Below are 27733 nucleotides of genomic sequence, written 5' to 3'. Positions count from 1 at the left end.
CTAGCAAGAAGCCTTGTTTACTAAGATCTATCCTTAGCATCAACCACGGTAACACCTGTATCAGATGACACACCAAGTAAAGAGGGGATCATTCTTTCACACTGATACAAACTGACAAAGAACTCATTGTGTTTTTTTCAGAGTTTATTATTATTTTTTAAAGTAAACTATACACCCGACGTGGGGCTCAAACTCACAACCCTGAGATCAAGAGTCACATGCTCTGCCGAGTCTGACCCAGCCAGGGACCCGGGATCTCACTGTTTAGTAAGAAAATCTATTTTGACAAAAATCCCCACCCCATTATTACATTATTTTCTTTCTTTAGATTGGAGGATGTTGGAGCAGGGATAAATACTGAATATCTGTGCTTGAAGTTTGCAAAATGGCGGGACTCTGACTTCCAGAAGAGGAGGACACCCAGATGGATGAGGTGGTCTTGTGAGTCTTCTCTTCAGGAAGAGCATGTGTCCAAGAGACTACCAGGAGGCAAGTGACCGTCAAACCTCTAGGAGAGAAACCCATCGTATCTAGCTGCAGGCATGCATGCATGGAAAGGGTTGACTGGACTGTATCAGTCTCCTACCCAGGGCTGTCCCTCTTCAGGAAAAGACCACAAAATGCAGAGGACAGACTAAACTCCTTATCTCAGCCCAGGATCTGTTCTATATTCTAGATTTTTTTTTTTTTTGAAATTCAAAAGTGACAAGTCTGTCCTCGGCTATAGGGCATTCTAAATACAACAGTACTATATTCACATTTGAAAGAAAAATCTACCTTGACTTTATGTGGCTGCAGGATCTCCAGCAACTATGGTACAACAGTCTGTTGCAAGTGTATTGGATGTTTCAGTTTGCCAGACCTGTCATGATAAATTAATTACAGGATGTTGCAGAAATGGCAAAACTCCAGCAGCATCTTGCATGGTTTAATATAGCCCTATTTCCCCATTTCAATGTATTTGTGGTTAGATAAATCCTCAGAAATTTACAGCTGCTATAGACTAGTTTATTATGTACTCTGCCTGCACACATGATAAGTATAATAAGAATTTGATGTTCTTAAAGTACATAGATTTTACTGACATTTCTTTACCACCATGGAAATATTTAGTTGCTAAAAGTAGTATCTGCGGATACTTCTGAACATTAACTTCAGTAGAACAGGCAGGGATGGTTAAAAACATTACCGTGCTTAACCATCTTCCATTTACTTTAAAGTGAAGAACCATAGCTCAGAAAAAATTATGTGGAACATTTATATAAAACGGCTCTGTGAACAAACTTCATAGAAAAAAAATTTAACTACAGATCGTCGGTTGAAAACACTGAAAAACGAACTGAAGAGACCACACTTTTCTCCAGGGAACCTTCCTTTGTCTCATGACTGCTTTTCTCAAACTTCAGTTAATTTTTGTTCTGACAACTGTTATTTTCCTCACCTCCTTTCTCTTTTCTCCTTTTGGACTTTACTTTTTATCTTCATTAAGCAAATCATTTCCATCCAGGCAATTTTAAATGGCTGGCAGTATATGCCTTTACTTACATAAAGGTTGTGCAAACAAAACATTCCTGCATTTTTTTCCTACCATGTTCTTTCACAATCACTTGATAAGGATCAAGTGATGAATTAAGAAAAAATGAACCAGAGTAAGTAAAATTAGAGTGTTCAGGACTTTTAGAAATGGCACTGCGGTAGATATATTTGGGCTATTTTGATGTAATTGATGGCAGTGGACCATGTACTATGGTGACATATGTACTTGTGACCCTCTCCCCACCTTTTTTAGGTTGAAGGGTAGAAATTAAAATTGTAGACTCTTAGCAGACTTACCCTCCCTTTTTGCGATAACAAAAATAACCCATTCATAATCAGCATGAATTTGAGGTGTTAGAAGAGAAACTTTAGAAAACAGTGTACTGGGAACATATGCCTGATGTAGATTTGAAGAGGATCATTAGAAAAAAAAGCATTCTTTGTGTTTACAAAACAAATGTTTTTATGTTATCCAGTTCCCGCCTTAACTTAAAGTATTTCCTATTCACTTTAATAATTAGAGCAGAAGGATATGATGAATGAAGAGCCTCATTACCAAGTTTGCTTTCTGGGTCTCTACAGAGAGTAGCTGTCTGCTCCTGCCTCGTTGGTTCATTGTTAACTCTAAATGATGCTGACATCAATTCTCCTGCAGATAATTGGGTCCATCCATAGATTGAGTTTGCCAGTCAACAGACCCCTTTGATTGACATGACTCTTGATGTTTTTATTATCTTTTATATGACTGGAATGGCGCCTTTCTGTTTCTTGAATAATATGTTACTGTACATGTATTACTTTGATTCCACAGAATTGGTTTCTTCAGAAAATGTAAGAATTAGAGTTTGGAGTAAAGATTTACCAAAATAATTATGGGACAAACAAGTTATCAGCTTAAAATTTTTTTAAAGTCAGATATATTTCATTTTATTTAGGTGCCTGTTGCATTAGGACGTATTAGATCTTTCTAGTCTGAGTGTGGTTGTAGGTACATCTAAATTGCTTCTTTATTCTAGCTTGTGCTGGAGTCTCCAACAGTAAGCATTTACTGGCTTCCTCTTTACAGCAACTGAGATCCCACACTTTGGAAACCTCCCAGTGGAGTCTGACAACCTCCATTTATAACTAAGCGCTGATGTTTACTGGTCATGTGCACTAGGACAAATTACTTTACCTTCAAAATCTTGGTTTCCCTATTTATAGGGCAGGAAGATTCTAACTATCTCATAGGTCTGATGTGAAGAGTAAATAAGATCATACACAAAAAGTGAAGATTGGGGGAATATTTTCTGTCATTAAGTTCAATGAAGCAGAAATCAACAAATATATAGCTTTAAAAAGTTGCTTTGTTGAAAAATGTTCTCATAATTTACTTAACAGATATGGCTCTCAGCTGTAAATTATTTAAATATGCATCAATAAAAGTGTAAGGTCATTGGGGACCCTGGCTGGTTCAGTTGGTAGAGCATGTGACTCTTGAGCTTGGGGTTGTGAGTTTGAGCCCCATGTTGGGTCTGAAGATTACTTAAAAATACAATCTTTAAAAAAAAGTGTAAGATCTTGAATTTTATAGGTTCTAGAACTTTATAACTCTCAAAAATATTTGTGAGTTAAGGGCACTTGGGTGGCTCAGTAGGTTAAGCGTCCAACTCTTGATTTCAGTTCAGATCATGATCTCAGGGTTGGGAGATGGAGACCCATATCAGGCTCTATGCTGGGTGTGGAGCCTGCTTAGGATTCTATCTCTTCCTCTACCCCTCCCCCTGCTGTGCACACATGCACTCACTCTCTCTGAAGTAAATAAATAAAAAAGTATTAAAGAAATATGTGAGTTAAATATACAATTAAAGTGGCATGTCACATGAAGCTATGAAATGGTAAGTTATTTCCTAGATATACTCTTGCTGAACTTCCTAAACAGAAAATACCTTTCTTTAAGAAAACTTTACTATAACTTAAAATAAAGGTCAAGTATTTGCTTTTCTAGAAAGAAACCTTGCACAAGGTTTTAAAAGTACCAAGTATTAGCCATTTAGAAACATTGATTTCATTTAAAATATACATTTTATTTTTTTTTTAAAGATTATTTATTTATTTGACAGAGAGAGAGATCACAAGTAGGCAGAGAGGCAGGCAGAGAGAGGGGGAAGCAGGCTCCCTGATGAGCAGAGAGCCTGACGCGGGGCTCAATCCCAGGACCCTGAGATCATGACCTGAGCCGAAGGCAGAGGCTTAACCCACTGATCCACCCAGGCGCCCCTAAAATATACATTTTAAACATACATTTATGTCATGGTGAAAAATGTTTCATGTCTTAAATCTTTAAAAACTTTTTGAGGTGCCTGGGTAGCTTAGTCAGTTCAGCACCTGCCTTTGGCTTGGGTCATGATCCCCACAATCCTGGGATCGAGCCCTGAGTTAGGCTACCTGCTCAGTGGGGAGTCTGCTTCTCCCTCTCCCTCTGCCCCTCTCCACTGCTCGTGCTCTCTCTCTCTCAAATAAATAAAAAATCTTTAAAAAAACCCAAACAAACTTGGTTTTTGTTCTAGCTTTGTAAATCTTATTCATGGTATAGTTTTGATACTGAAGAAACTTTAATGTTCAAGATAAAGTAGAATCAAATGGGAAATAAATTTCTAAGAATGGTTTAAAAATATTTAGATCTAGAAAAAGTGTCAAAAATTGTTACTTGTTTGGAGAAAAGAGACTTTAAAAAATGGGACAAAATTTATTAATTTCAGAATGAAGATAAACAAAACTAATCTGTTACTAAGAAAAATGTGCAGTTTCAGAATCTTCAAATAGATTCTCCTGTCTGATTCCTCTACTTGACTATAATTTGGACTTGTGCTTGGAGAGCACTTTTAGGTTGTCCTCTGCTCCACCTCATGTCTGAGAGTATGATAAAGACATTTTATTAATCTATTCATGAACATAACTGGAATCTTATTTGTCAACGGTACAAAAGAGAAAAGGACTGGGTTTTGAGTAACGCCAACTATTCGTTTTGCCTCAATTCTTACTTTTGTCTTCAGTAGCTGCAATACAAAAATAACCCTTTATTTTTCATATGAACATCAAGACCTCAGCAAATGTTTAGTTTCCCTGACATATTTCATTTGTCTTTTTTTTTTTTTTTAAGATTTTGTTTATTTGACAGACGGAAATCACAAGTAGGCAGAGAGGCAGGCAGAGAGAGAGAGCGGGATGCAAGCTCCCTGCTGAGCAGAAAGCCCGATGTGGAGTTTGATGCTAGGACCCTGGGATCATGACTTGAGCCAAAGGCAGAGGCTTTAACCCACTGAGCCACCCAGGCACCCCTCATTTGTCTTACTTTAACTTTTTTAGATTTATTTAGTTATTTTTGAGAGCAAAAGAGTGTGAGAAGAGCACACAAGCGGGGGGAGGGGCAGAGAGAAAGGGAGAGAATCTCCAGCAGACTCCTTGCTGAGCAGGGAGCCTGATACAGGGCTTGATCTCATGACCCTGAAGATCGTGACCTGAGCTGAAAACGAGTCGGACACTTAACTAACTGAACCACCCATGCACCCCACATTTGTCTTAATTTTTATTTATTTATTTTTAAAGATTTTACTTATTTATTTGAGAGAGAGAGTGAGAGAGAGAGAGAGAGCACAAGAGTGGGGTGAGGGGCAGAGGGAGAAGCAGACTCCCAGCTGAACAGAGAGCCTGATATAGAACTCAATCTTGGGACTCCAGGATCATGACCTGAGCTGAAGGCAGACGTTTAACCGACTGAGCCACCCAGGCACCCTGTCTTGTTTTAAAATCTTTCTGCAACTTGTTGAAATCCTTTTTGATTAAAACCTAAATCACAGAATCAACACATAACTCAAAACTATGAGCTGAAACTGCAGAAAGATGCATATTTAATTCTGTAATTATCAAGTGCATTCACAAGACAGACAAAACAAGCTCACGCAAGGGTGACTTCAGCCTTCTGGGCCCAGCTGTACCTGAAGCACAGACGTGTGCGTCCAGGACAGTGGGAGCTTGGTGCCACTCACCACCTTCCAAAATGCTCTCCCCTTTAAGTTCTACACAGCAGGGGCATGTTTACCAATTTTCATCCCTCTACAACATGCAGGGATAGGAGCCAAATATATTTTTACTAGAAGATATTTCACATCGAATATACATCTGGGCAAAATTTACACCTCAATGCCCAACGCTGTTTTTCTCACTTCTTATTTTAATTGATCCAATTGCTTAATTTGGTAAATATGTTTTCTGATACTATATTAGCTTTGACCTCTGTGGGGTTAAATATTTTATTGACAGACTTAAAATCACACGGTTGAGAAAGAAGCCAAGAAAAAAAAAAGCAAATGAACTTTCCTATTATAACACTTTAAAATATATAGTCACATAGTAATGACACCATTAATTATGGAACTCAAGCAATAAATAAATAAATAATTTAAGAACAAATGTTAAGACTAAAATAAATATTCAACAATATAAGTCTACAAATGACTTATATGCTTAAATATGAAATGTTCTTTTTAAAAAGTAAGGAAATTTGAAACCCTGCTGCCAGTCTAGCCAAAGGCCATTTTTAGTTTATATGTATCAAGGTACATATATGATTCATTCAAATCAAACAAATTTGTTCTCTTTTAATGTCTTTCTCACTGGGACCATTTAGAATACACAATATTCTGAAGCTGCTTATCTCTTAAATAAAGCTAAATTTCAAAAGCATACACTTCATATTCTGAACATAACATCATATACACAACCATGTTACAGATAAAATAATATTAAATGATTGCTTAATGGACATCCTAACAGTGTAAATGGGTTTTCCAAAAGTGGTCATGTAATGCTGATGTAATTACTAATAAATAAATACAAGTACCAATACTTTGATCAGTAACAATCACAGTGGTTTATAACAATGAAGGTCAAAAGGCCACATTTAGTTTTTTACTCATACCTCGCTTCTGATTTTTCTAGATTCTTTCATCAGGACAAGAAGCAGCAGTCCTTCCTTTCCTAGTATCTGAAAATTCTTAACTCTGAACAAAAATTGTTTGGTTTAATTTTTCATTTCACTTCTGTGTATTTGGTTGTCTTCTTTCTTCTTCAACTCTTTACTAGGAGAAAAGTACATAAAATGTGCTCAATGAACTTAAACAATATCTTTTGTCCACAACCAAATCTCAGTGTGCTCCTGCAACAGCCTGGGTAATAAACACACCATGTCTCTCTCTCTCACACACACACACACACACACACACACACACACACGTAAGACCAAAGCACGAATCACTTTTGCTTCTTGAACACCCTGTCAACATCTCCTAGTACCATCAGCAGATGCGTAAGGCCCGGCACTGACAAGTGAAAAAGACATTTCTCGAATACAGACACTAAGCACTCCAAACCTGGGGCAACTTCCGGAAATTAAGAGCAGGCAACCAGAGTTCATAGAATTCTTCACTCATTGGGGGGAAAAAAAAGTCACAGATGATGCTCCAAGGTTAATAAATGGAAAGGATAGAGACCATTTTATTAAATGACAGTCTTCCATTTGGTCAATGGCTGTGTCTATTTTTACAAGTGGGTTAACTATTATATTTTTTTCAGATAAGTCCAAAAAAAGGTGTGTGTCATTTTTAACAAAGATGGTGATGGCTAATTATGTATCTAAATGCAGCTCTAAAATAAAGCAAGTTATACCATTAATAAAAATCAAGAACCAATATGTGGATGAAACAAGGAGCTTCTTAGAGACCATGTAGGAAGTATACAAAACCTAGCTAGTGGAGTTGAACCTGGCACTCTTCAAAGCAAGTATTCACATACCATGGTGAGTATCCAGACTTAGATAAAAATGCTGTTGTCCTTGCTCTGAACAGAAGGGGCTTAAGGCTCAACTGCTCTGAGAAAACAAATGCAGCCTAAGAATCTGGTTAAGGTGGTAGTCACTTTCATAGAACACTTCTGAGAAAAGCAAAGGCTAGAGCATCTGGGCACGGAAGGGCAGGCTAACCATTTCCTAAGGTCCTTCCCTGGTAGCACAGGGGGCACAGGTAACATCTGTGTTTTCAGGGACAGGCTCAATCTTAAATAAATAGCTACACTATCTTTTTTGATATCTTTTTTGGTGAGAGACATTTATGCATGAGGGGGTGAAAAATCCTTTGTCAGTCTGTGTTTCCTGACTTTAACTTTGTTGAACAGAGCTATCACAGATAAGCCGGGATTCCACGCAGGAAGTTCAAAAATGTTTCACGTGAGGCTCAAGAGAGCTGCTAGAGTATAAAATGGCGCAGATGTGGTGTGCCAAGACACCATGGCAAGAGAGGCCAAAAAAGGGAGTCACATTCATTTCTGACCCAATGTGTCTACGCTTGTCCCAAGTTAGGGCCCAATAAAAATGAGAAAGGAAGTAGTAAAGGCTCAAACGGATGCTGGGCACAAGTTCCTGAGAGACCCTACAAACATCCACAAGGGGCCACGATGAGGGTAAGGGGATCTTAGAAGAATAACAAGGGAAAAGAGAGTGGGAGGAGGCGTTTGTAAAAGTGGTAACAAAAACAAAGAAGAAAAACAGAAAAGGGAAGGGAAAGAACAGCTGGAAGTGAGTGAGCTGGACCCCGCACGTGCAGAGGATGTAGGACAAGTAACAATTATCAGGTGGAGCCTGCAGTCTGAGAAGTAAACAGAGAAGCCAGAGGACTCTCAGGAGAGGGAACCCTCTAGAGAAATGTAACCAGAACATGCTGAAGTAGGCAGTATAGATAACATCTTTAAGGGAAGTGAATCAGACTAAGAAGAGGAAGGACCGCTGGACACAGAATGACAAAGACTGCCCATGAGAGGGAGGGAAGGGACAGAAGAGAGAGAAAGAACAAGTGATGTCCAGTGAACACCTATGACAAGGGGGACACGGGAGTGGCATGTGAGCGTAACAAGTGCAGACAGCACACTACTGGAAAGCTGAGGCGGTGGAGGTAGATTTGCTGAAAGGGAAGAGAGGTTGTCCAACCGAAAGATCCCAGAGCAAATCCAAATGTGGTCTTTCTCTGAGGTGTCTCCTCAGGATGCGGCCCCATAAGCTAACACAGGTAGAGAATAACAAAGTGAGGGCCTTTTTTTTTTTTTTTTTTTTTTTTAAGGGAAATCATATGGAAAGAGAAAGGAAAAATCTGCATACTAAGATTCTGGAAAATTAATATGAAACCAGGTTAGTATTTGTGTGTATGTTCGTGTGAAAAATAAGACTCATAAAAATACTGGGCCTTACCCCGAAAGAAACTCAATCCAGTAAATAGTCTCTGAACGCTTACTACTTGGCCAGACACCAGGCTAAGTACCAGGGAGAAATGAGGGAAGCACAGTAGAGCCCCTGCCTGTAAGCACTTGCCATCTACTCGGAGCTCACTGAGCACTGTGTGACAGGAACGGTCCTGAACTTGGAGCCAGTCCTAGTTCTGGCATTTTACCTCTGACTCTGAAACCCGGTTTCTGCACATGTAGAAAGAATTTAGAAAACTTTTCAAATTATTTTCATTTTATCAATACATATTGAGTAGGAAAATTAGAAAATACACAAAGTAAAATGAAAGAAAAAAAATCACCACACCACCACCACTCAGAGGGAATTATTGACATTTTTAAAAAGTATATTGTTTGTAGTTGACCCTTGAATAACATAGGTTTGAACCGCACAAGTCCACTTAGACTCAGATTTTTTTCAATAAATATGTTGGAAAAGTTTTTGGAGGTTTTTAACAAGTTGAAAAAACTTGCCAACTAGCTTAGAAATATAAAAAAAAAAAAAGACTAAGAAAAAGGTATGTCACGAATGCATAAAATATATGTAGATGCTACTCTCTTTTATCTTTTACTACCATGAAATATACAGAAATATAGGTGTGTAAGCTGTTCATCTCTCCATAAGTTGCATATGCAGTAAAAAGTGATCTCTCTGGTTCCTGGGTGACTCAGTGGGTTGAGCCTCTGCCTTTGGCTCAGGTCATGATCTCAGGGTCCTGGGATGGAGCCCTGCATTGGGCTCTCTGCTCAGCAGGGAGCCTGCCTACCCCACTCTCTCTGCCTCTCTGCTTGCTTATGAGTGCTGTCTGTCAAATAAATAAAATCTTAAAAAAAAAAAAAAGTGATCTCTCGCGGTTCCTGGATATTTTTCACTGTGTTTAGTGCAATACAGTAAATCTTGAACAACACCATGGGACCCAGGCAAAGTGTCACCAGTGATACTGGAAGTGTTCCCAAGTAGCAAAGAAAAGTCATGACATTACCAGAAAAACGTGAATTGCTTGAGATGCCTACCATAGACTGAGGTCTGCAGCTGTGGTTGTCTGCACATGAAAGCAATATAAGGACCATTGTAAAAAAAGAAAAGGAAACTCATGAAGTTCTTGCTGCAGCTACACCAATAGGCATGAAAACCCTGCATATTTTGCAAAATATTTTTTTAAAAAAGATTTTATTTCTTTATTTGAGAGAGAGAGAGTAACGCATGAGTGGGGGCAGGGGCAGAGGAAGAGGGAGAAATAGACTCCCCACTGAGGAGGGAGCACAACATCGGGGCTCAATCCCAGGACCCCAAGATCACGACCTGAGCCGAAGGCAGATGCTTCACTGGCTGAGCCACCCAGGTGCCCCTGCAAAATACCTTTTTATTTTGTATTGAAAACACAGCTTTTATGTGTGTACAGGACTGATATAAGAAAGATGTACTTATAGACTCTGATTCAAGAAAATCAAAGTCATTATGTGACAACTTAAAGCAAAAGGAAGGTGAAGGATCCAAAGTTGGATCCAAAGTTGGAGAATTGAATGCCAGCAAAGGATGGTTTGAAAATTTCAGAAAGAGGTTTGGTCTAAAAAAAGTCATGATAACAGGAGAAGCCATTCTGCCCACCAAGAGTCAGCTGAAGAGTTCCCAGAGGCCATTTATAAAATCACTGAGGAGAAAGGATATCTGTCTGAACAGATTTTTAATACAGACGGAAGTGCCTTGTTCTGGAAAAAAAATGCCATAAAGGAAATTTACTGGGAAGGAAGAGAAACAAGCACCAGGATTTAAGGAAGGCAAGAAGGGATAAACTAATTCTACTGTGTTGTGCAAATGCAGTCAGGTTTATGATTCGGACTGCCCTCATCCATAGAGCTGCTAACCCCAAGGCCTTGAAGGGAAAAGGCAAAGACTAACTGCCAGTGTTTTGGTTGTACAACAAAAAGGCTTGAACAAAGAGAACCCTTTTCCTTGACTGATTCCACTGATGCTTTGTCCCTGAAGTTGGAAAGTACCTTGCCAGTGAAGGACTGCCTTTTAAAGTTTTTTTTTTTTTTTTAAAGATTTTTATTTATTTATTTGAGATCACAAGTAGGCAGAGAGGTGGGCAGAGAGAGAGAGAGAGGAAGGGAAGCAGGCTCCCTGCTGAGCAGAGAGCCCGATGCGGGGCTCAATCCCAGGACCCTGGAATCATGACCTGAGCCGAAGGCAGAGACTTTAACCCACTGAGCCACCCAGGCGCCCCTAAAGTTCTTTTGATATTGGGCCATGCCCCTAGCCACCCAGAACCCCAAGAGTTCAACACCGAAGGCACTGAAATGTTCTACTTGTCCCCAGACACAATGTCTCTAATTTAGCCTCTAGGTCAGGGGGGCCAAAGGAAATGTTAAAACTCATTACACACATTACTCTAGGAAAAAGACTGTCAATGCTATGGAAGAGAACCCCAACAGAGAGAACATTATGAAAATCTGGAAGGATTACATCACTGAAGATGCCATCAGAAGCCGTGAGAGCCATCAAGACCAAAATGATAGATTCCTGCTGGAGAAAACTGTATCCAGATGCTGTCCATGAATTTACAGGATTTATAGCAGAGCCAATCAAGGAAACGATGGAAAAGACTGGAGATGTGGCAAAAAAGTTGTGGGAGGGGGGTAAAGGGTTTCAAGATATGGATCTTGGAGCAATTCAAGTACTGATAGATACCACACCAGAGGAATGAATAGAAGACAACTTGATAGAGATGAGTACCTCTGAACCACTGTCAGATGATGAAGAAAGACATAAGAAGACAAACTGACACTGGACAGGAGACAATCCAGCAGAAGTCTTCCGATTATTCAAAATGGATTTGACTTCATTTATGACTGGGACCCTTTTATGATATGAAGCAAATGGTAGCAATGAAACTAAAGCAAATGGTGGAAAAGGGATGGGTACCTTATAGAAACATTTTTAAAAAGATTTATTTATTTTTCTTAGAGAAAGAAAGAGAGAGAGTGAGTGGGAAGAGGGGCAGAGATAGAGAATCTTGAGCAGACTCTCTGCTGAGCACAGAGCCCGACAGGGGTCGTGATCTCATGACCCTGAAATCATGACCTGAGCCGAAATCAAGACCTGGGAGCTCAACCAACTGAGCCACCCAGGCACCCTGCTCCCCAATATAGAAACGTTTTTAGAGAAAAGGAAAAGCAAACAAGTTAGAAATTACAACGTATTTCTGTAAAGTTTTACTGAGTGTGTCCGCCTCTCCTGCCTCCTCTGAGATAGCAAGACGAGCTCCTCCTCCTCCTCTTCCTCCGCCTGACCTTTACGATGCTCCACTTCCATTGAACAGTAGATGATCATGCCACACAGTCAATCAACTTATCTACTGTGTATGTGCGTATGTCTGCGTGTGAAAATTTAAGTAGCTTGTGTCATCATCTCATCACTGCCTAAGTATTCACTGTATGGAAGTGGACAGACTAACCTTACGTAGGCAGTGATGGGTAATAAAGTTAATAATGTGTTAGTTTTCCTCCTGTTTTATAACTTTGCTTTCAAAGAATTACATTACAAGACAGGATACCTCTCTCTCCCCTAATCAGAGAAACTGCTTATCCGCCTTTCATCACACATAAGTTGTTTTTTTTTCTTTTTAACATAACAATGTTTTTAATCAGTATCATGAAACAGAACTACAGTACTCTATGCTGTAACCATTCATTCATTACTATATAGGCTAGGGGACTGGGAAGCAATGACATTGGTTACACTGGGCCACCATAAAGCAACCATATTGCTGCTTCTTTGTTATCAATGCATAAATAGTTATACCTTTAAATAAATACAAATTTTCACATTATCCTTTCATTTTTGATGTCAGTGTTAGTCACACGTGTTAACATCTACAATGTCCTGTATCACATAAGAGAATAATGATGGAGGTACAGATGATTCATCTTGTCCACAGATGCTGTAAACTGATGATACTGATAAATATAGTGCAGTACTATAAATGTATTTTCTATTACATATTTTTCTTAATAACATTTTTGTTTCTCCAGCTTCCTCTATTGTAAGAGAATAGTATATAATACATGTAACATTCAAAATATGTGTTAAACAGCTACTGAGGTTATCAGTAAGGCTTCTAATCAACAGTAGGCTGTTATTGTTAAGTGTCTGGGGGAGCCCAAAGTTATATGTAGATTTTCAACTGTGTGGGCTGGGGATTGGTGCCCCTAACCCCTGTGTTGTTCAAGAGTCAACTACATATGTTATATATAAACTATTTTATAATTATCTTTTGCTTGCTTAAAAATTTATTATAAACACCTTTCCATGTTTATGAAAATACTTCCATAATATAATGAATAATATCACATGGTATTCTCTTATATACAGGTTTCATAACTTAGTCAACTCTATAAATTCAACTTTTTCCTTCCTATTTTTAAAAAAATTTACATATTTATTTGAGAGAGAGAGAGAGAGAGAGAGAGAGCATGAGCGCGGGAGGGGAGGTGAGGGAGAGCAGACCCCCACCCCACTGAATGCGAAGCCCAACGCAGGGTTGATCTCATGACCCTGAGATCATGACCTGAGCTGAAATCAAAAGTCGAACACTCAACTGACTGAGCCACCCAGGTGCCCCCTTTTCTTCCTATTTTTAAAACATTGCTTGAAGGAAGAGCCTTTTAACTGAATTGGTGCATGTATACTTGAATATTTTCCTACAATAGGGTAAAACTGTCCTCTGAATGCCCTTTGTCAATTTTCCTTCTTTTCTTTGTTGATTTTGAAGAGTTAAAAAAAAATATGTTAAGGGTAAAGTCAGGAAATGACAGATGCTGGTGAGGATGCGGAGAAAGTGGACCCCTCCTACACTGTTGGTAGGAAGGCAAGCTGGTGCAACCACTCTGGAAAATAGCATGGAGGTTCCTCAGAAAGTTGAAAATAGAGCTACTCTACGACCCAGCAATCGCACTACTGGATATTTACCCTGAAGATACAAATGTAGTGATCTGAAGGGGCACATGCACTCGAATGTTTATAGCAGCAATGTCCACAATAGCCAAACTATGGAAAGAACCTAGATGTCCATCAACAGATGAATGGATAAAGAAGATGTGGTATACACACACACACACACACACACACACACACACACACACACACAATGGAATGCTATGCAGCCATCAAAAGAAATGAAATCTTGCCATTTGCAACGACGTGAATGGAACTAGAGGGTATTATGCTGAGCGAAATAAGTCAGTCAGAGAAAGACAGTTATCATATGATCTCTCTGATACGAGGAATTTGAGAGGCAGGGCGGGGGGTTTGGGGGGTAGGGAAGGAATAAATGAAACAAGATGGGCTTGGGAGGGAGACAAACCATAAGAGACTCTTAATAACACAAAACAAACTGAAGGTTGCCAGTGGGGGGGAGGTATGGAGCGGGTGGCTGGGTGATGGACATTGGGGAGGGTATGTGCTATGGTGATTGCTGTGAAATCCGTAAGCCTGATGATTCACACACCTGTACCCCTGGGGCAAATAATACATTATATGTTAATAAAAAATACATTAAGGATATTAATTCTTTATCTATCATATATTTTATGAAATTCCTCCTCATCTTGGGTTATTGTTTGTTGCTGGATTTTGCTTATGGTGTGTTTTTTCTCTTTGACATGTATCATTTCAAAGTTCTTATTTTTAAAATTTGTTTCAAAATGTTTTCTGACTCTGTTACCAAGGATAAAGTTATTCCTTAACCCATGATTATGTATCTGTATGCATTTGGTATAGTGAATCTTTATTTTTTTATAATGAAAATCTACAGAATTCCGAAATGGTTCTCTGACGATGCCAAGTCTGTAAGCATGCCATGATACAGCCAGAACGCTCACTTCCGGCAGACAGACTTCACTGTGCCTGACCGAGAGAACCGCATCCTTCGTTATCTTCCTTCCCCCACCGGAACACATCGTCATTTAAACAAATGTGCCTTACTGGCCTTTCTTGGTAGAAAAGTGACCCTTCCTTGTTTCACATTTTAATGTGTGTATCTTCTCTGGTCCCCAGGGGTTACTCCCCTTGTCCTGCACCTTGAGTGGTTCCTCTCACGGGGCTCTTGCCTCTCTGTTTGTACCTACTCTTGTCACTCCTCTCTATAAGGGTCTCTACATCCTGTGTTTTCCACTGCTTGCTGCCCAGCTTTTCCTTTCCTTTGAAGCACAGCTTCTTGGAGAAGCAGTCCCTTCTGAGCATCTTTTCCTCTGCACTGGAAACAATCGGCTTCATGCTTCCAGAACTCTCCACAAAACTCTCCTCTTGCAGGTTGTAAATGGCCTCTCGGCTACAAATCCCAAAAGGGCACTTTTCAGTCTGTATTTTACTTCTCCCTTTGGCATTTGTCACTATTTATTTTTAACTGCAGTATAATTAACAAAGAATATTATATTAGTTTCAGGGCTACAACACAGGGGTTTGACAACGCTCTACCTTACTCAGTTATCATGCTAAGTGCAGTTATCACCTGTCACCAAAAAAAATGGTATGACAATATTACTGACTATATTCCCTGTGCTGTAGGGAATATGCTGTACTTTTCATCTCCATGACTTATTTGGCATTTGTCACGGCTGACCATGCCTTCCCTAAATCTTTCTCTGCTGACTCTACAATACAACTTTGTGTTGGTTTTCCTCTTACCTCTATTAGGGTTACTCTTCTGCTGGCTTGGCTCATTCTTCTTCACGTGCATATCCATTATGTGTGCTTGGTCCTCACGGCTCTGCTCTTTGCCTACTTCAGAACTATAGGAGGGCAAGATGAGAAACAAGATCCCATGAGAAAGCTGCGGCAACAGTTCACATAAGGCTCTGATTTGGGACAGGGGCTGTAGGAACAGAAAGTGGAGCTTGACAGAACAGATGTTCTGAAAGAACATGTGACACCCATATATAAGTGATTACATTGGGGGGTGAGAGGCAGGGAGCTGCTCAAAATAATGGAGAGACATGGACCTTTAGCTGATTGGGCTCCTTCTTTATCATGATGAAGGGACAGAATAAAATCAATTTCACTTCTCTCAGAAAAATATTAGATGCCTGGGAAAAACCAGAAAGCTTTTTACCAAAAAAAAGGAAAGAAAAGTTTTTATCAAATTAGTGGAAAAACGTGCATATGTGTGCTTGTGTGTATGTGTGTGTGTGTGTGTATGTATGTAGAAATAACAGGAGATTGCTTACTGACAAAGAGAAAGGTGAAGGAAGTTTGTGTATAAGAAAGCTGTGAGATGATCCACGAATTCCACTACTGGGTATTTACCCAAAGAAAAGGAAACACTAATTCAAAGAGATATATACCTCTATGTTTACTGCAGCATTATTTATAACAGCCAAGAAATGGAAACAATCCAAGTGTCCACTGATAGATGAATGCATAAAGAAGATGTGGTACACACACACACACACAGACACACACACACTCACACACACACTGGAATATTACTCAGCCACAGAAAAGAACAAGATCTTTCTATTTGTGACAACATGGATGGATCTAGCACATTATGTTAAGTGAAGTAAGTCAGACAGAGAAAGACAAATATTGTATGACTTCACTTACATGTGGAATATAAAAAACAAAACAAAACAAATGAACAAACAAACAAAAAGCAGAATCAGACCTATAAATACAGAGAACTGATGGTTGCCAGAGCAGAGGGGAGTGGAAGATACAGGCTTCCAGTTATGGAATGAATAATCATGAGAATAAAAGGTACAGCCTGGCAGATACAGTCGATGAGACTGTAATAGTGTTGTATGGTGAGAGATGGTAGCCACCCTTGTGGGAAGCACAGTATAATGTATGGACTTATCGAATCACTATGCTGTATACCTGAAGCTAACAGAACACTGCGTGGCAACTATACTCAGAAAAAAAAAAAAAAAAAAAGAGCTGTAAAGCTGTGATATTTGGACCTGTGGGATGTGGAATGCAGCTTTTTAAATAGTCCAACAGTAGGAGTAAATATAAAACAAATATTTTGTGAATGAGTGCATACTAGTATAAATAATGTTAGAACAAAAAAATACAAAAGCAATGAAAAAAGGGAAATTTTTATTATTATTATTTTTAAAAATGCTTCCTTTTAAAAAAAATTTTTATTTATTTATTTATTTGTCTGAGAGAGAGAGTGTGTGTGCACAAACAGGAGGAGCAGCAGAGAGAGGGAGAAGCAGGCTTCCCGCTAAGCAAAGAGCCCAATGCAGGACTTAGTCCCAGGACCCTGGGATCATGAGCTGAAAGGAAGGCAGATGCTTAACCGACTGAGCCACCCAGGGATTCCCCAAAAAGGAAACTTTAGAGTGGAAGACAGTGTCTCCTTTCTAGAATATCTGGGAATGGTGGAAGAGTTTACCACAGATGCAAGAATTTCAAAATCAAGTAATACGTAGGATTGAATACAGATTGCTATGAACTAAACTGAGTTCTCTCAAAATTCACAGGCTGAAGCCCTAATCTCCAAAGTGGAAAGAGGGCCTTCAAGGAGGTTAATTAAACTTAAATGAGGCCATATAGGGGAGGCTCTAATCTATGGAACTGGCAGTCCTGATAAGAAGAGGAAGAGACAGCATGGAGCTCCTTCTTTCCACACATGCACAGAGGAAAGGCCATGTGAGGACACAGCGGGAAGGTGGCCATCTGAAAGCTGGGAGGAGATGCTTCATCAAAAATCAACCCGGCTGGAACCTTGATTTTGAGCTTCCAGCCTCCAGAACTGAAAAAATGAATTTCTGTTGCTTAAGCGACCCAGTTGGTGGTACTGTTATGGAGGTTGGAGATGATGATGTGGAGATATAAAGGTAAGTAAAATGAGGTCAGATGGCTGAGAAGGAAAAGGTCAGAAATTAAAAGATGAAAGAACAAATAAAGTATATATTTCAAAAGGGAGAGAATAATGAGAGAAAGGAAATCTGAGCTCTAAAAAAATAAGCACTGATAATTTGCAATCTCTCTCCAGGGAACCTATCCTTGGACATTAAAGTAAAAATCTGGGTATCTCCGGGATCCAGGAGAGTAATATGGTGAATGAGAGAAGCAAACTGGGGGTAACACAATAAACTGGCAAACTGGAGAGTGGATGACCCACAGGGGAGGCAATCCACTGCCTCAGCTCCAGCTCAGGGATACCATGGAAGACTGTGGAACTGTGGTCCAGAACTCCTGATTATTTTCAAGAAAAGTAGAAAGTCTGCATTTATGTGAAATCTTTTTGTATTTGAGCAACTGAAAATTATACACATATGCACGCAGGCACACACACACGTTGGACCCAACCAAAGATACTAGGACTGCATCTTGCTGGGCAGGCCCTAGTTTTTGACCTCTGTTCTAGCCACAGAGTACCCGTTAGCCTCAGGAAACCCCAGGCACTTTCACACTTTAGCTTCCGATGTCCTGAAGTCTGGGTCCTTCTCTTTTTGTTCATCCTGTCTCAATATGGTCTTTAAGACTTATGTGCTATCTTACATTTGGCTTTCACAGATAACTGTAGGAAAATCAAACTGTGTGATCCCCTCCACCTTTTCTAATAATCTATATACAATCTAACAGAAAATTACCTTGAAATCACATATATCTAGACCTTTGCTTACAGCCAAGATGCAGTAACAGGGACTATACTGCTTGCCTAAAACCACCACCAAAAAAACAAGACAAAAAGCAAAACGCTGGACAATATGTATGAAACAACAGTTTTCAAGGCAATGAATCACTGGCAACAAAAGCCACTGATACCCAAGAGATGGAAAATAAATGAGATGAACCCTATGGTGACCCAGCTTACTACCTTGAGAGTTTCCAGGCCATAGCACAGGGAGGTGAAGCCTGTGTGGGTCCTGGTGGACTCCCTGACAGCTGAAGGTCTGAGGAGATGGAGGTGGTGAGTTTTCAAAGTGCCAGGGAGGAGAAAGCTTCACAGTGTGAGAATGGGAAATCTTCAAAGAGTTCCCTTCAAGTATTTAGCAAGTACTGATGAATGGATGCTCAGGGAACTTCCCAAGGCCCGAACAGTGCCTGTGCCTACCAGCCAGGCTGGAAAACTCACAACTCGGAAGGCACTGCATAGAGTACTGAGGGGGATTTGTGTCTGTACTGAGGAATAATTAATGGCTCTGGTCCCACCTAACAAATCTTAAAAGCAAGACCTGAAAGGATCAAACTGTTCCAAAGTAGCTTAACTACATTCTATAACAGAGCTTAAGGATATTTTTAGAAATACAGAAATATCTAGCAACCAAAAGGTAAAAATTTCAATGTATGGCATCCAATAAAAATTTACTGGGGGTGGGGGGGGCAAAGGGATAGAAAAATACAACCTATGATGAAACTGACCCAAGAACTGACACAGATGTTAGAATTATAATTAAAACAATGTCAGAAGAAACATTAAAACAGTTATTATAGCTATATTCCACCTGCTCAAAAGGTTAAGTAGACACATGGAAGATATCTAGAGGATAGAGGACCCACAGTGAATTTCTAGAGATGAAAACTAAAATGCCTGAGGTAAGAGATATTCTGGAGGGATTAAAGTCAGAATAGACACTGCAGAGAAAAGATCAAATAATTCAAAGACATAGCAGTAGAATCTTCTAATAGAAATGAAATGGAAGCCCCAACAATAGAAAGATGAAATACACAGGGGAAAAAAAAAAGAGTTAAGAAAAATAAAGCATCAGTGAGTTGTGAGACACCTTTATGTGGCCTAATATACGTGTAATCGGAATCCTTGAAGAAGAGAGTAATGGATGAATGCAGGAAAAAAAAAAAACTGAAGAAACAAGGCCCAAATATTCCAAATTTGATGAATATATAAACCTACAGATCCAACCAACCCCCAGCACAAGAAACATAAAAACCAAATTGAGCAAAACCAGTGATAGAAATTTTATAAGGAGCCAAAATGGCGGAAAACAAGCTATATGTACAGGGAAACAAGATAAGCATAATAGTCTATTTCTTGTTGGAAAAAACTGTAGGTGAGAAGGCAGTGGAGCAACATTTTTAAAGTACCAGAAAAAAAGTGCAAACCTTTCAACACAGAATTTCATGCCAAATGAAAATAAGCTTTCAGAAACAACGATGAACTAGTTCTTTCTAGACATGTGAAAAGTGAAGGCATTTATTTTTAGCTAGCCAACACTACAATAAATTTTGAAGGGAGTCCTCCAGGCATAAGGAAATCGATAGTAGGTGAAAATATGGATTTACACAAAGGAATTACAAAATACTGAAAATGGAAACAAAATGGGCAAATATTAAGATTTTCTTATGTCATCTCTTCAAAAGATGACAGTTTAAACAAAAATAATAACATACTGAGGGGTTTATAACTTAAATAAATGTGTGACTGTAGAAGCACGAAGCTTAGGAGGGAAGATATGGAAGTGCACCATCCTAAACCTCCTGAAGATATACTGTGTGATAAAATTTGTATTACAAACCCTAAGAAAAATCACTAAAATAGCGAAACACAGCATTATAGATATTAAGCTAGCAAGCAAGATAAAATAAAACACAATCTAAAATAAGGCAGAAAAAGATGAAAAAAGAAGTGATGAGACAAATGGAAAATAAAAAAGTAGTACAATAGACCAAAATCCATCCATATTAATAATCATATTACATATAAATGTTTGCCTAATTACCCTAATTAAAAGGCAGAACTGGTAATTTTGGATAAAATTAGCATGTTGTATGCTGCCTATAAGAAACACGCTTCAATTCTCAACCTATTTGCATCTTTAAAGTATGAAAACACATACACCATTCTAACACTACTAAAAGAAAGCTGGAGAAACTTTGTTAATATTAAGTGAAGGAGATTTCAGAACAAAAAATATGATCAGAAATAGCATTTAATAATAAGGGTGTCAATCCTTCAAGAGTACATAACAATCCTAAATATATGGACACCTAATACAGAGCTTCAAAATACATGACACAAAAACTAACAGAGCTATAAGAATGAAAAAAACAAGCCCACAATATTAGTTGAAGACTTCAATACCCTATTCTCAATAACAGAAAAGTACACAGAAAATCAGTTAGGCAACAAAAGACATAAACAACACGATTAGCCCGTGTGATCCAATTTATTTATAAAAGAATACTTCAGGTACAGAAGACCATATTAAGAATCACAAAACAATTCTCAATAAATTTAAAAAGATCTGGATCACAGACAGTATGTTTTCTGACCACAATGGAATCAGAAATCAGTAACAGAAAGATCTCTGGGAAACTTCTTAAACACTGGAAATGAAATGATACACTTCTAAGTAACCCATAGGTCAAAGAAGAAATCTGAATGAAAATTAAAGTGTTTTGAAAGAAATAAAAATGAAACCACAACATATCAAAATTTGTGGAATGCCATTCAAGCAGTGCTTAGTGGGAAATTTATGGCACTACATGTTTATATTAGTAGAGAAGAAAGGTGTTAAATCAATGACCACAGTTTCCCCTTTAAAAATCTAGAAAAAGGACAAATTAAATCCAAAGTAAGCAGAAATAAAAACCAGAGTGGAAATCAATGAAATAGAAAATGAACAATAAATATAAATTAGTGAAACAAAAAGCCAATTCTTTGAAAAGATCAATAAAATTGATAAACCGCTAGACTGACTGAGAAAAAAAGAAAGAAATTATCAACAGCAGGGATTAGAGATGCAACACTACTACAGATTCTTTCAATACTGAAAAGATAATGAGGTAATATTATGAAAAACTATGTCAATCAATTCAACCACTTGAGTGAAATGGACAAATTCCTTTTTTTTTTTTTTTAAAGATTTTATTTATTTATTTGAAAGAGATCACAAGTAGGCAGAGAGGCAGGCAGAGAGAGAGGAGGAAGCAGGCCCCCCGCTGAGGGGCTGGATCCCAGGACCCCGGGATCATGACCTGAGCCAAAGGCAGAGGCTTTAACCCACTGAGCCACCCAGGCACCCCTGAAATGGACAAATTCCTTGAAAGAAACAAACTCTCAAAGTCTATACAAGAAGAACTAGATAACCTTAATAGCTCTACTTCTATTACATAAATTGAATTTGTAGTTAAACATTTTCCAAAAGAGAAAATTCCAGAACCAGACGGCTTTACTGGTGAGTTTATCCAATATTTGAAGAAGAAACAAAATGATGTCCGTGAAAGTGGTGGAGTTGACTTCTGAAAGTTCTCTTCTCCAAATAAGGTAGGAGAAAGCTGGCAAAAATGGTTAGAATCAACTTTTTCAGAATTCTGGAGATTAGCCAAAAGCTTGTGGCAACTGGGGAATGTTTATTCAATAAAAATGGTTGAATCTTGGTAAGATCTTGGAGGTTTGTGGCATTTCAATTTGACCTAGTCTCATCCCCCCACTGTTGGCTCTGTGAAGACCTTAAAAAAGAAGAGCCTGTGTTCATGGTGAGAGCCTGCAGCAGGCACAGAAGAATGACGGAGCTCTCTCAAAGCCTCATTTCCAAAGAATGCTCATTACTTGATCTGTCTGGTACTTCTTTGGAAGATACCTCTTGTAAGGCTGTCTCTATGTGACCTATCTCAGAGCTTGCCTTTTCCCGGGAGGCTCTTGTTAAATAAAAACAGTTACAGTTAACTTTGTGGCTGCCTGAGTGACGGATTAACAGTAGCCAAACAATAGACTACCTGAAAAGCTGAGAAGGAGAAGCTGGGGAAGTAAGATGTCCACAGGGGTCTTAACAAGCTTGGACATAGTTCTGAGGATCCAGAATGTTTCACGTGTGTAGGGTTGTGTGCATGCACAGCAGAGGCCTAAGAAGGCCTTACGCCTTCACTTCTGGCTGATCTTAATGCTCTGTGCTAACCAGAGGTGAAATCCAAGACAGAGTTGCTAATGGCTTGGCTAAATATTGAAGGGGTGCACAATACCCCAAGAGAACCCCTTACCAAGATTTTAAGACCTTGTGTTTCTGGGTTTTTTTTTTTTTTTTTCATTTTATTTTATTTTATTTCTTTTCTGTTCCAGCACTCATTGTTTATGGACCACACCCAGTGCTCCATGCAATAAGGAAATCTTTGTTTAATTAGCTAATCACTAATCTGACCAAGCAGAAACTTCAGTGGCAAAAATATTATAGCATTATGGAAGTTATTCAGAGAAGTTATTTAACAAACAAAGAACTACAATAAGTAGCAACAACAAACCCCTGGGAAGGGAAGGATCTAATTTCCAGAGTTGTCATGTTATAGCACTTAAAATATTCAGTTTTCAACAAAATATTATAAGACATACAAAAAAACAAGTATGGCCCATACAAAGGGTAAAAAAGCAATCAACAGAAACTGTCCCTTAGGAAGTCTACACATTGGACTTCCTAGACAAAGACTTGAAATCCACCATTGTAAATACGTTAAAAAAACTAAAGGAAATCATGTCATCAAATAGGGGGTATTAATGAAGAAATAAAAATTATAAAAGAAAAAAATACCAAATCTACACAGACTCTTCCAGAAAACAGAAGAGGTGGAAATTCTTCTAACTCTATCCATGAAGCTGACCTCCCGATAACAAAACAGACTAAGACATTACAAGAAAACTATAGACCCGTATTTCTCATGAACAAAATGCAAAAAGTTCTAAATTAGATTTTAGAAAATCAAGTTCACCAATCTATAAAAATGGCAACATACCACGACTAAACAGGGTTAATCCTAAGAATGAAAGATTAGTTTAAATTTGAAAATCTAGGGCGCCTGGGTAGCTCAGTGGGTTAAGCCTCTGCCTTCAGCTCAGGTCATGGTCCCAGGGTCCTGGGATCGAGCCCCGCATGGGGCTCTGCTCGGCAGGGAGCCTGCTTCCCCCCTCCCTCTCTGCCTGCCTCTCTGCCTGCTTGCGATCTCTGTCAAATAAATAAATAAAATCTTTAAAAAAAATGGAAAATCTATGTAATTTACTGTATTACCATAAATTAATAAAGAAAAATCATGTGATTATTTTAATAGATACAGAAAGAGCATTTGACAAAAATCCAACACCCATTCCTGATACCAACTCTCAGAAAACCAGGAAATGAAGGAAACTACTTGATAAAGTACATTTATTTAAAAACCTATGATAATATCATACTTAATGGTGAAAGACTAAATGCTTTCCCACTCATTATCTATGGGGTCATGAAGAAGATAACACTATGTACTCTCATCATTTCTATTTGACATTGTAACACTGTACTAGAGATTTATCCTATGCAATAAGGCAAAAATATAAGAATAAAAATAAAAATAAAAGGCATCCAGTTTGGAAAGAAAGAAATTAAACTGGTTCTTATTTGCTTGGATATCTATGTAGAGAATCTAGTAAAATATACTGAAAAGCTAAAACTAAAAGGCCTTTTAGTAAGATGGCATAGTACAAGTTTAACATGCAACAATCAGTATTTCTATAAATGAGCAACAAACAATTACAAACTGAAATTGGGAAATAATATCATTTATCTATGAAATACTCAGGAATAAATGAGCCAAACATGTGTAGGATTTATAAGTTGACAACTGAAAAAAAATAGTGTTGAGAGAAATTAAAGAAGATCTCAATAAATGAAGAAATATAGCATGTTAATGAGTCAAATTAGTGAACATTGTTAACATGTCAGTTCTCCCCATACTGATCTGCGGACTCAAGGCAATGCCAATTGGAACTCTAGTAGGCTCTGTTGTAGAACAAGCTTATTCTAAAATTCATATGGACATTAAAAGAACCTTGTATAGCTAAACCAAAATTCAAAAAGGATAAAGTTGGAGGACCAATAATACCTAATTCCAAGATGTATTATAAAACGGTAGTAATCAAGACAGTGCGTTATTGATGTAAAGACAGAAAAATAGATCAATGGACCAGAATAAAGAGTCCAGAAACAAACCCACACATAGACTGACAACTGATTTTCACAAAAGTGCAAAAAGGCCATTCATCTGAGGCAGGACTGTTTTTTCAACAAATGGTGCTGGAACAACCAGATACACAAATGCAAACAGAACAAAATAAACCTTCTGATCTTCATACCATATATAAAAATGAACACAAAACAGATCATAGACTTAAATATAAAACCTGAAATTATAATACTTTTATAAAAGACAGAGGAGAAAACTTTCATGACCTTAGGTAAAGGGTGCTTAGATACTATAACTAACACATGATTCATAAAAGAAAAAAACTGATAAACTGGACTTCATTGAAATAAAGCTTGCTCTTCGAAAGCTACTGTTAAGAGAAAGAAAAGGAAAAACGGAGCCTGGAGGTAAATATCTGCAAATCATGTACCTGATGAAGAACATATTTAAAATATATAAAGAATATTGTGACATCACACCCCTGACCAGATCTCACAAAGGGGAAGGGTAAGAAAAAGGCTGAAAAATGGATAAAGAACAAACCATGAGAAATTATGACTCCGGGAAACAAACAGAGGGTTTCAGAGGGGAGGGGGTCGGGTGATGGGTTACCCGGTGGTGGGTATTAAGGAGGGCACGTATTGCATGGAGCACTGGGTATTATATGCAAACAATGAATCATGGAACACTGCATCAAAAACTTAATGATGGACTGTATGGTGACTAACATAACATAGTTATGTTATGTTACTAAAATAAAATAAAATAAAATAAACTTAAAAAAAAAAGGTTGCAAACAATAGAGTATTTTAGGGAAAAAGATAAACTACTTGCTTCTCCTGGACAGAAAAAGAAACTGAGCGTGTCTGGAAAAGGATTATTATAAAGATAGAATCAGTACATAGGAGAATTGACAGGATATTTAGAATTAATCCCTATGGCTTCACTATATTAAGAAGAGATTTCATTCATTCATTCAGGTCACATTTGAGTGTTCATAAAGGACTTTAATATGAGTGACCTTCTGAATGAACTTTTCTCTGATCAAAGCTGCTAATGAAATAAAACATTCTATGTTTATTTTTTATTTTTCTTTAAAGATTTATTTATTTATTTATTCATTTGACAGACAGAGATCACAAGTAGGCAGAGAGGCAGGCGGAGTGGGGTTGGGGGTGCAGGAAGCAGGCTCCTTGCTGAGCAGAGAGCCCAATGCAGGGCTCGATCCTAGGACCCTGACATCATGACCTGAGCTGAAGGCAGAGGCTTAACCCATTGAGCAATCCAGGTGCTCAGAACATTCTATGTTAACAACAACAACAACAACAAAAATCCCAAACACATTCTAGTTAAAAACAGATTAATGACTAAGGAACACCAATACTTCTTATTAAGGACTAAGGAATACCAATACTTACTAAAATTAATGCAGAAATTTTATTACAAACTCTGACTTAGGCAGCAGATAATAACGTCATAAGGGCATGAAGTACAAACAGTGAAAGTGTAAGACTTTTAAGAAAATGCCTTTGTTAAATTAACCTACTGGAGTTTCTCCTTGATAGTCTTTTTTTTTTTTTTAAAGATTTTATTTATTTATTTGACAGACAGAGATCACAAGTAGGCAGAGAGGCAGGCAGAGAGGGAGAGAGGAGGAACCAGGCTTACCGCCGAGCAGGGAGCCTGATGCGGGGCTCGATCCCAGGACCCTGGGACCATGACCTGAGCTGAAGGCAGAGGCCTTAAACCACTGAGCCACCCAGGCGCCCCTCTCCTTGACAGTCTTAAAAAGAAGTGTAGCTTTACTAAAATGTGTAAAAATCACTTGCACAGAAGTACTGACATTTCTAAAAAAAAGTAAGAAAGAATAAACAAGACAAGAAATTCAAGTGGAAGTGGTAAGAGGTAGTCCTACATGGCTTATTTATATATTCTGGTCAACCAACTAAATAAGTAGATTTTGCAAACTGAATGGCAAGACTGCAAAGAACAGAAAAATTAGCCTCTTTCCATTTATCTGGGTACAACGGACTCACCGAGGTAAATTAAAGAAATAAAGAAATGACTTTGTACACACTGGACTATAATATTTTCACATTCAACTCGCCTACAGTTTACAGGTCATGAGACATGTATCTTAATTCATCTTTACTTCTAAGAAATTACTCGTATAGGGAAAGCCCGAAGATTGCAGATGAACTTGAGCACTTAGACATATCTGAACTTCTCATGAAAATTTATTTTCAGCAGCCTGGTTAGTGTTCTACACTCAAAAGGAAAAGTCAAGCTACCTTCGTAGCCTTTAGAGTTGGGATGTTTTGTGAGGGTTTTTTTTTTTTTTTTAAGATTTTATTTTTTTATTAATTTGACAGAGAAAGAGAGAGAGAGAAAGTGAGAGAGGAACACAAGCAGGGGGAGTGGGAGAGGAAGAAACAGGCTTCCCGCCAAGCAGGGAGCCTGGTTCCGGGCTCGATCCCGGGACCCTGGGATCATGACCTGAGCCGAAGGCAGATGCTTTACCACTGAGCCACCAAGGTGCCCTGTTTTTGTTTGTTTGTTTGTTTGTTTGTTTTTGTTTTTTTAAAACTTTAATCAGGAGAGCGTGGTGTGGCTGGATCTCTGTTATCACTTGAAAATAGGTATCCAATGCAGTCAGAGTGACTGTAGTCTCTCATTTGCATTTGAGGTAAAGGTCCTAAGTTTTTATAAAACATGCTCAAAAACACCAAGAACACTGTTGCCATAATATTAAGTGTGGTTATTTTTTGGTCACTGAAAGAGCGTGTCCTCATTGTTCCAGGGTACTTTTTATATATATAATCTGTCATTAAGCATAAACTCCTTAGGGGAGTTTGACTGTATTATCAACTACTATATAAAATTTCACTCTTTTAGAGAATGGAACTGAAAACTTTCCTGGCAGATGTAACAAGAAAGAAAACTGGAAAGACCTGGGGTGTGTGTTTGCATCCTATGACCGGCAACAGG

At 38.4% G+C, this 27733-nt stretch overlaps 1 protein-coding gene across 1 annotated transcript in view; it reads right to left on the bottom strand.

Moving 5' to 3' along the window:
• Nucleotides 1-784: 784 nt before the first annotated feature.
• Nucleotides 785-27733, bottom strand: part of AHI1 (Abelson helper integration site 1) — a gene marked incomplete at its 3' end in the record, with an annotated part of 222969 nt that continues 196020 nt past the window's right edge. Inside the window, 3 exon segments of the mRNA XM_080806476.1 lie at nucleotides 785-862; nucleotides 15533-15562; nucleotides 15564-15636. Coding sequence (XP_080662602.1) covers nucleotides 785-862; nucleotides 15533-15562; nucleotides 15564-15636 — 181 coding nt within the window.

This window comes from Martes martes (assembly GCF_963455335.1).
Source record: "Martes martes genome assembly, chromosome: 6".
Classification (NCBI taxonomy): domain Eukaryota; kingdom Metazoa; phylum Chordata; class Mammalia; order Carnivora; family Mustelidae; genus Martes; species Martes martes.
This window is presented reverse-complemented; position numbering and strand designations above follow the sequence as displayed.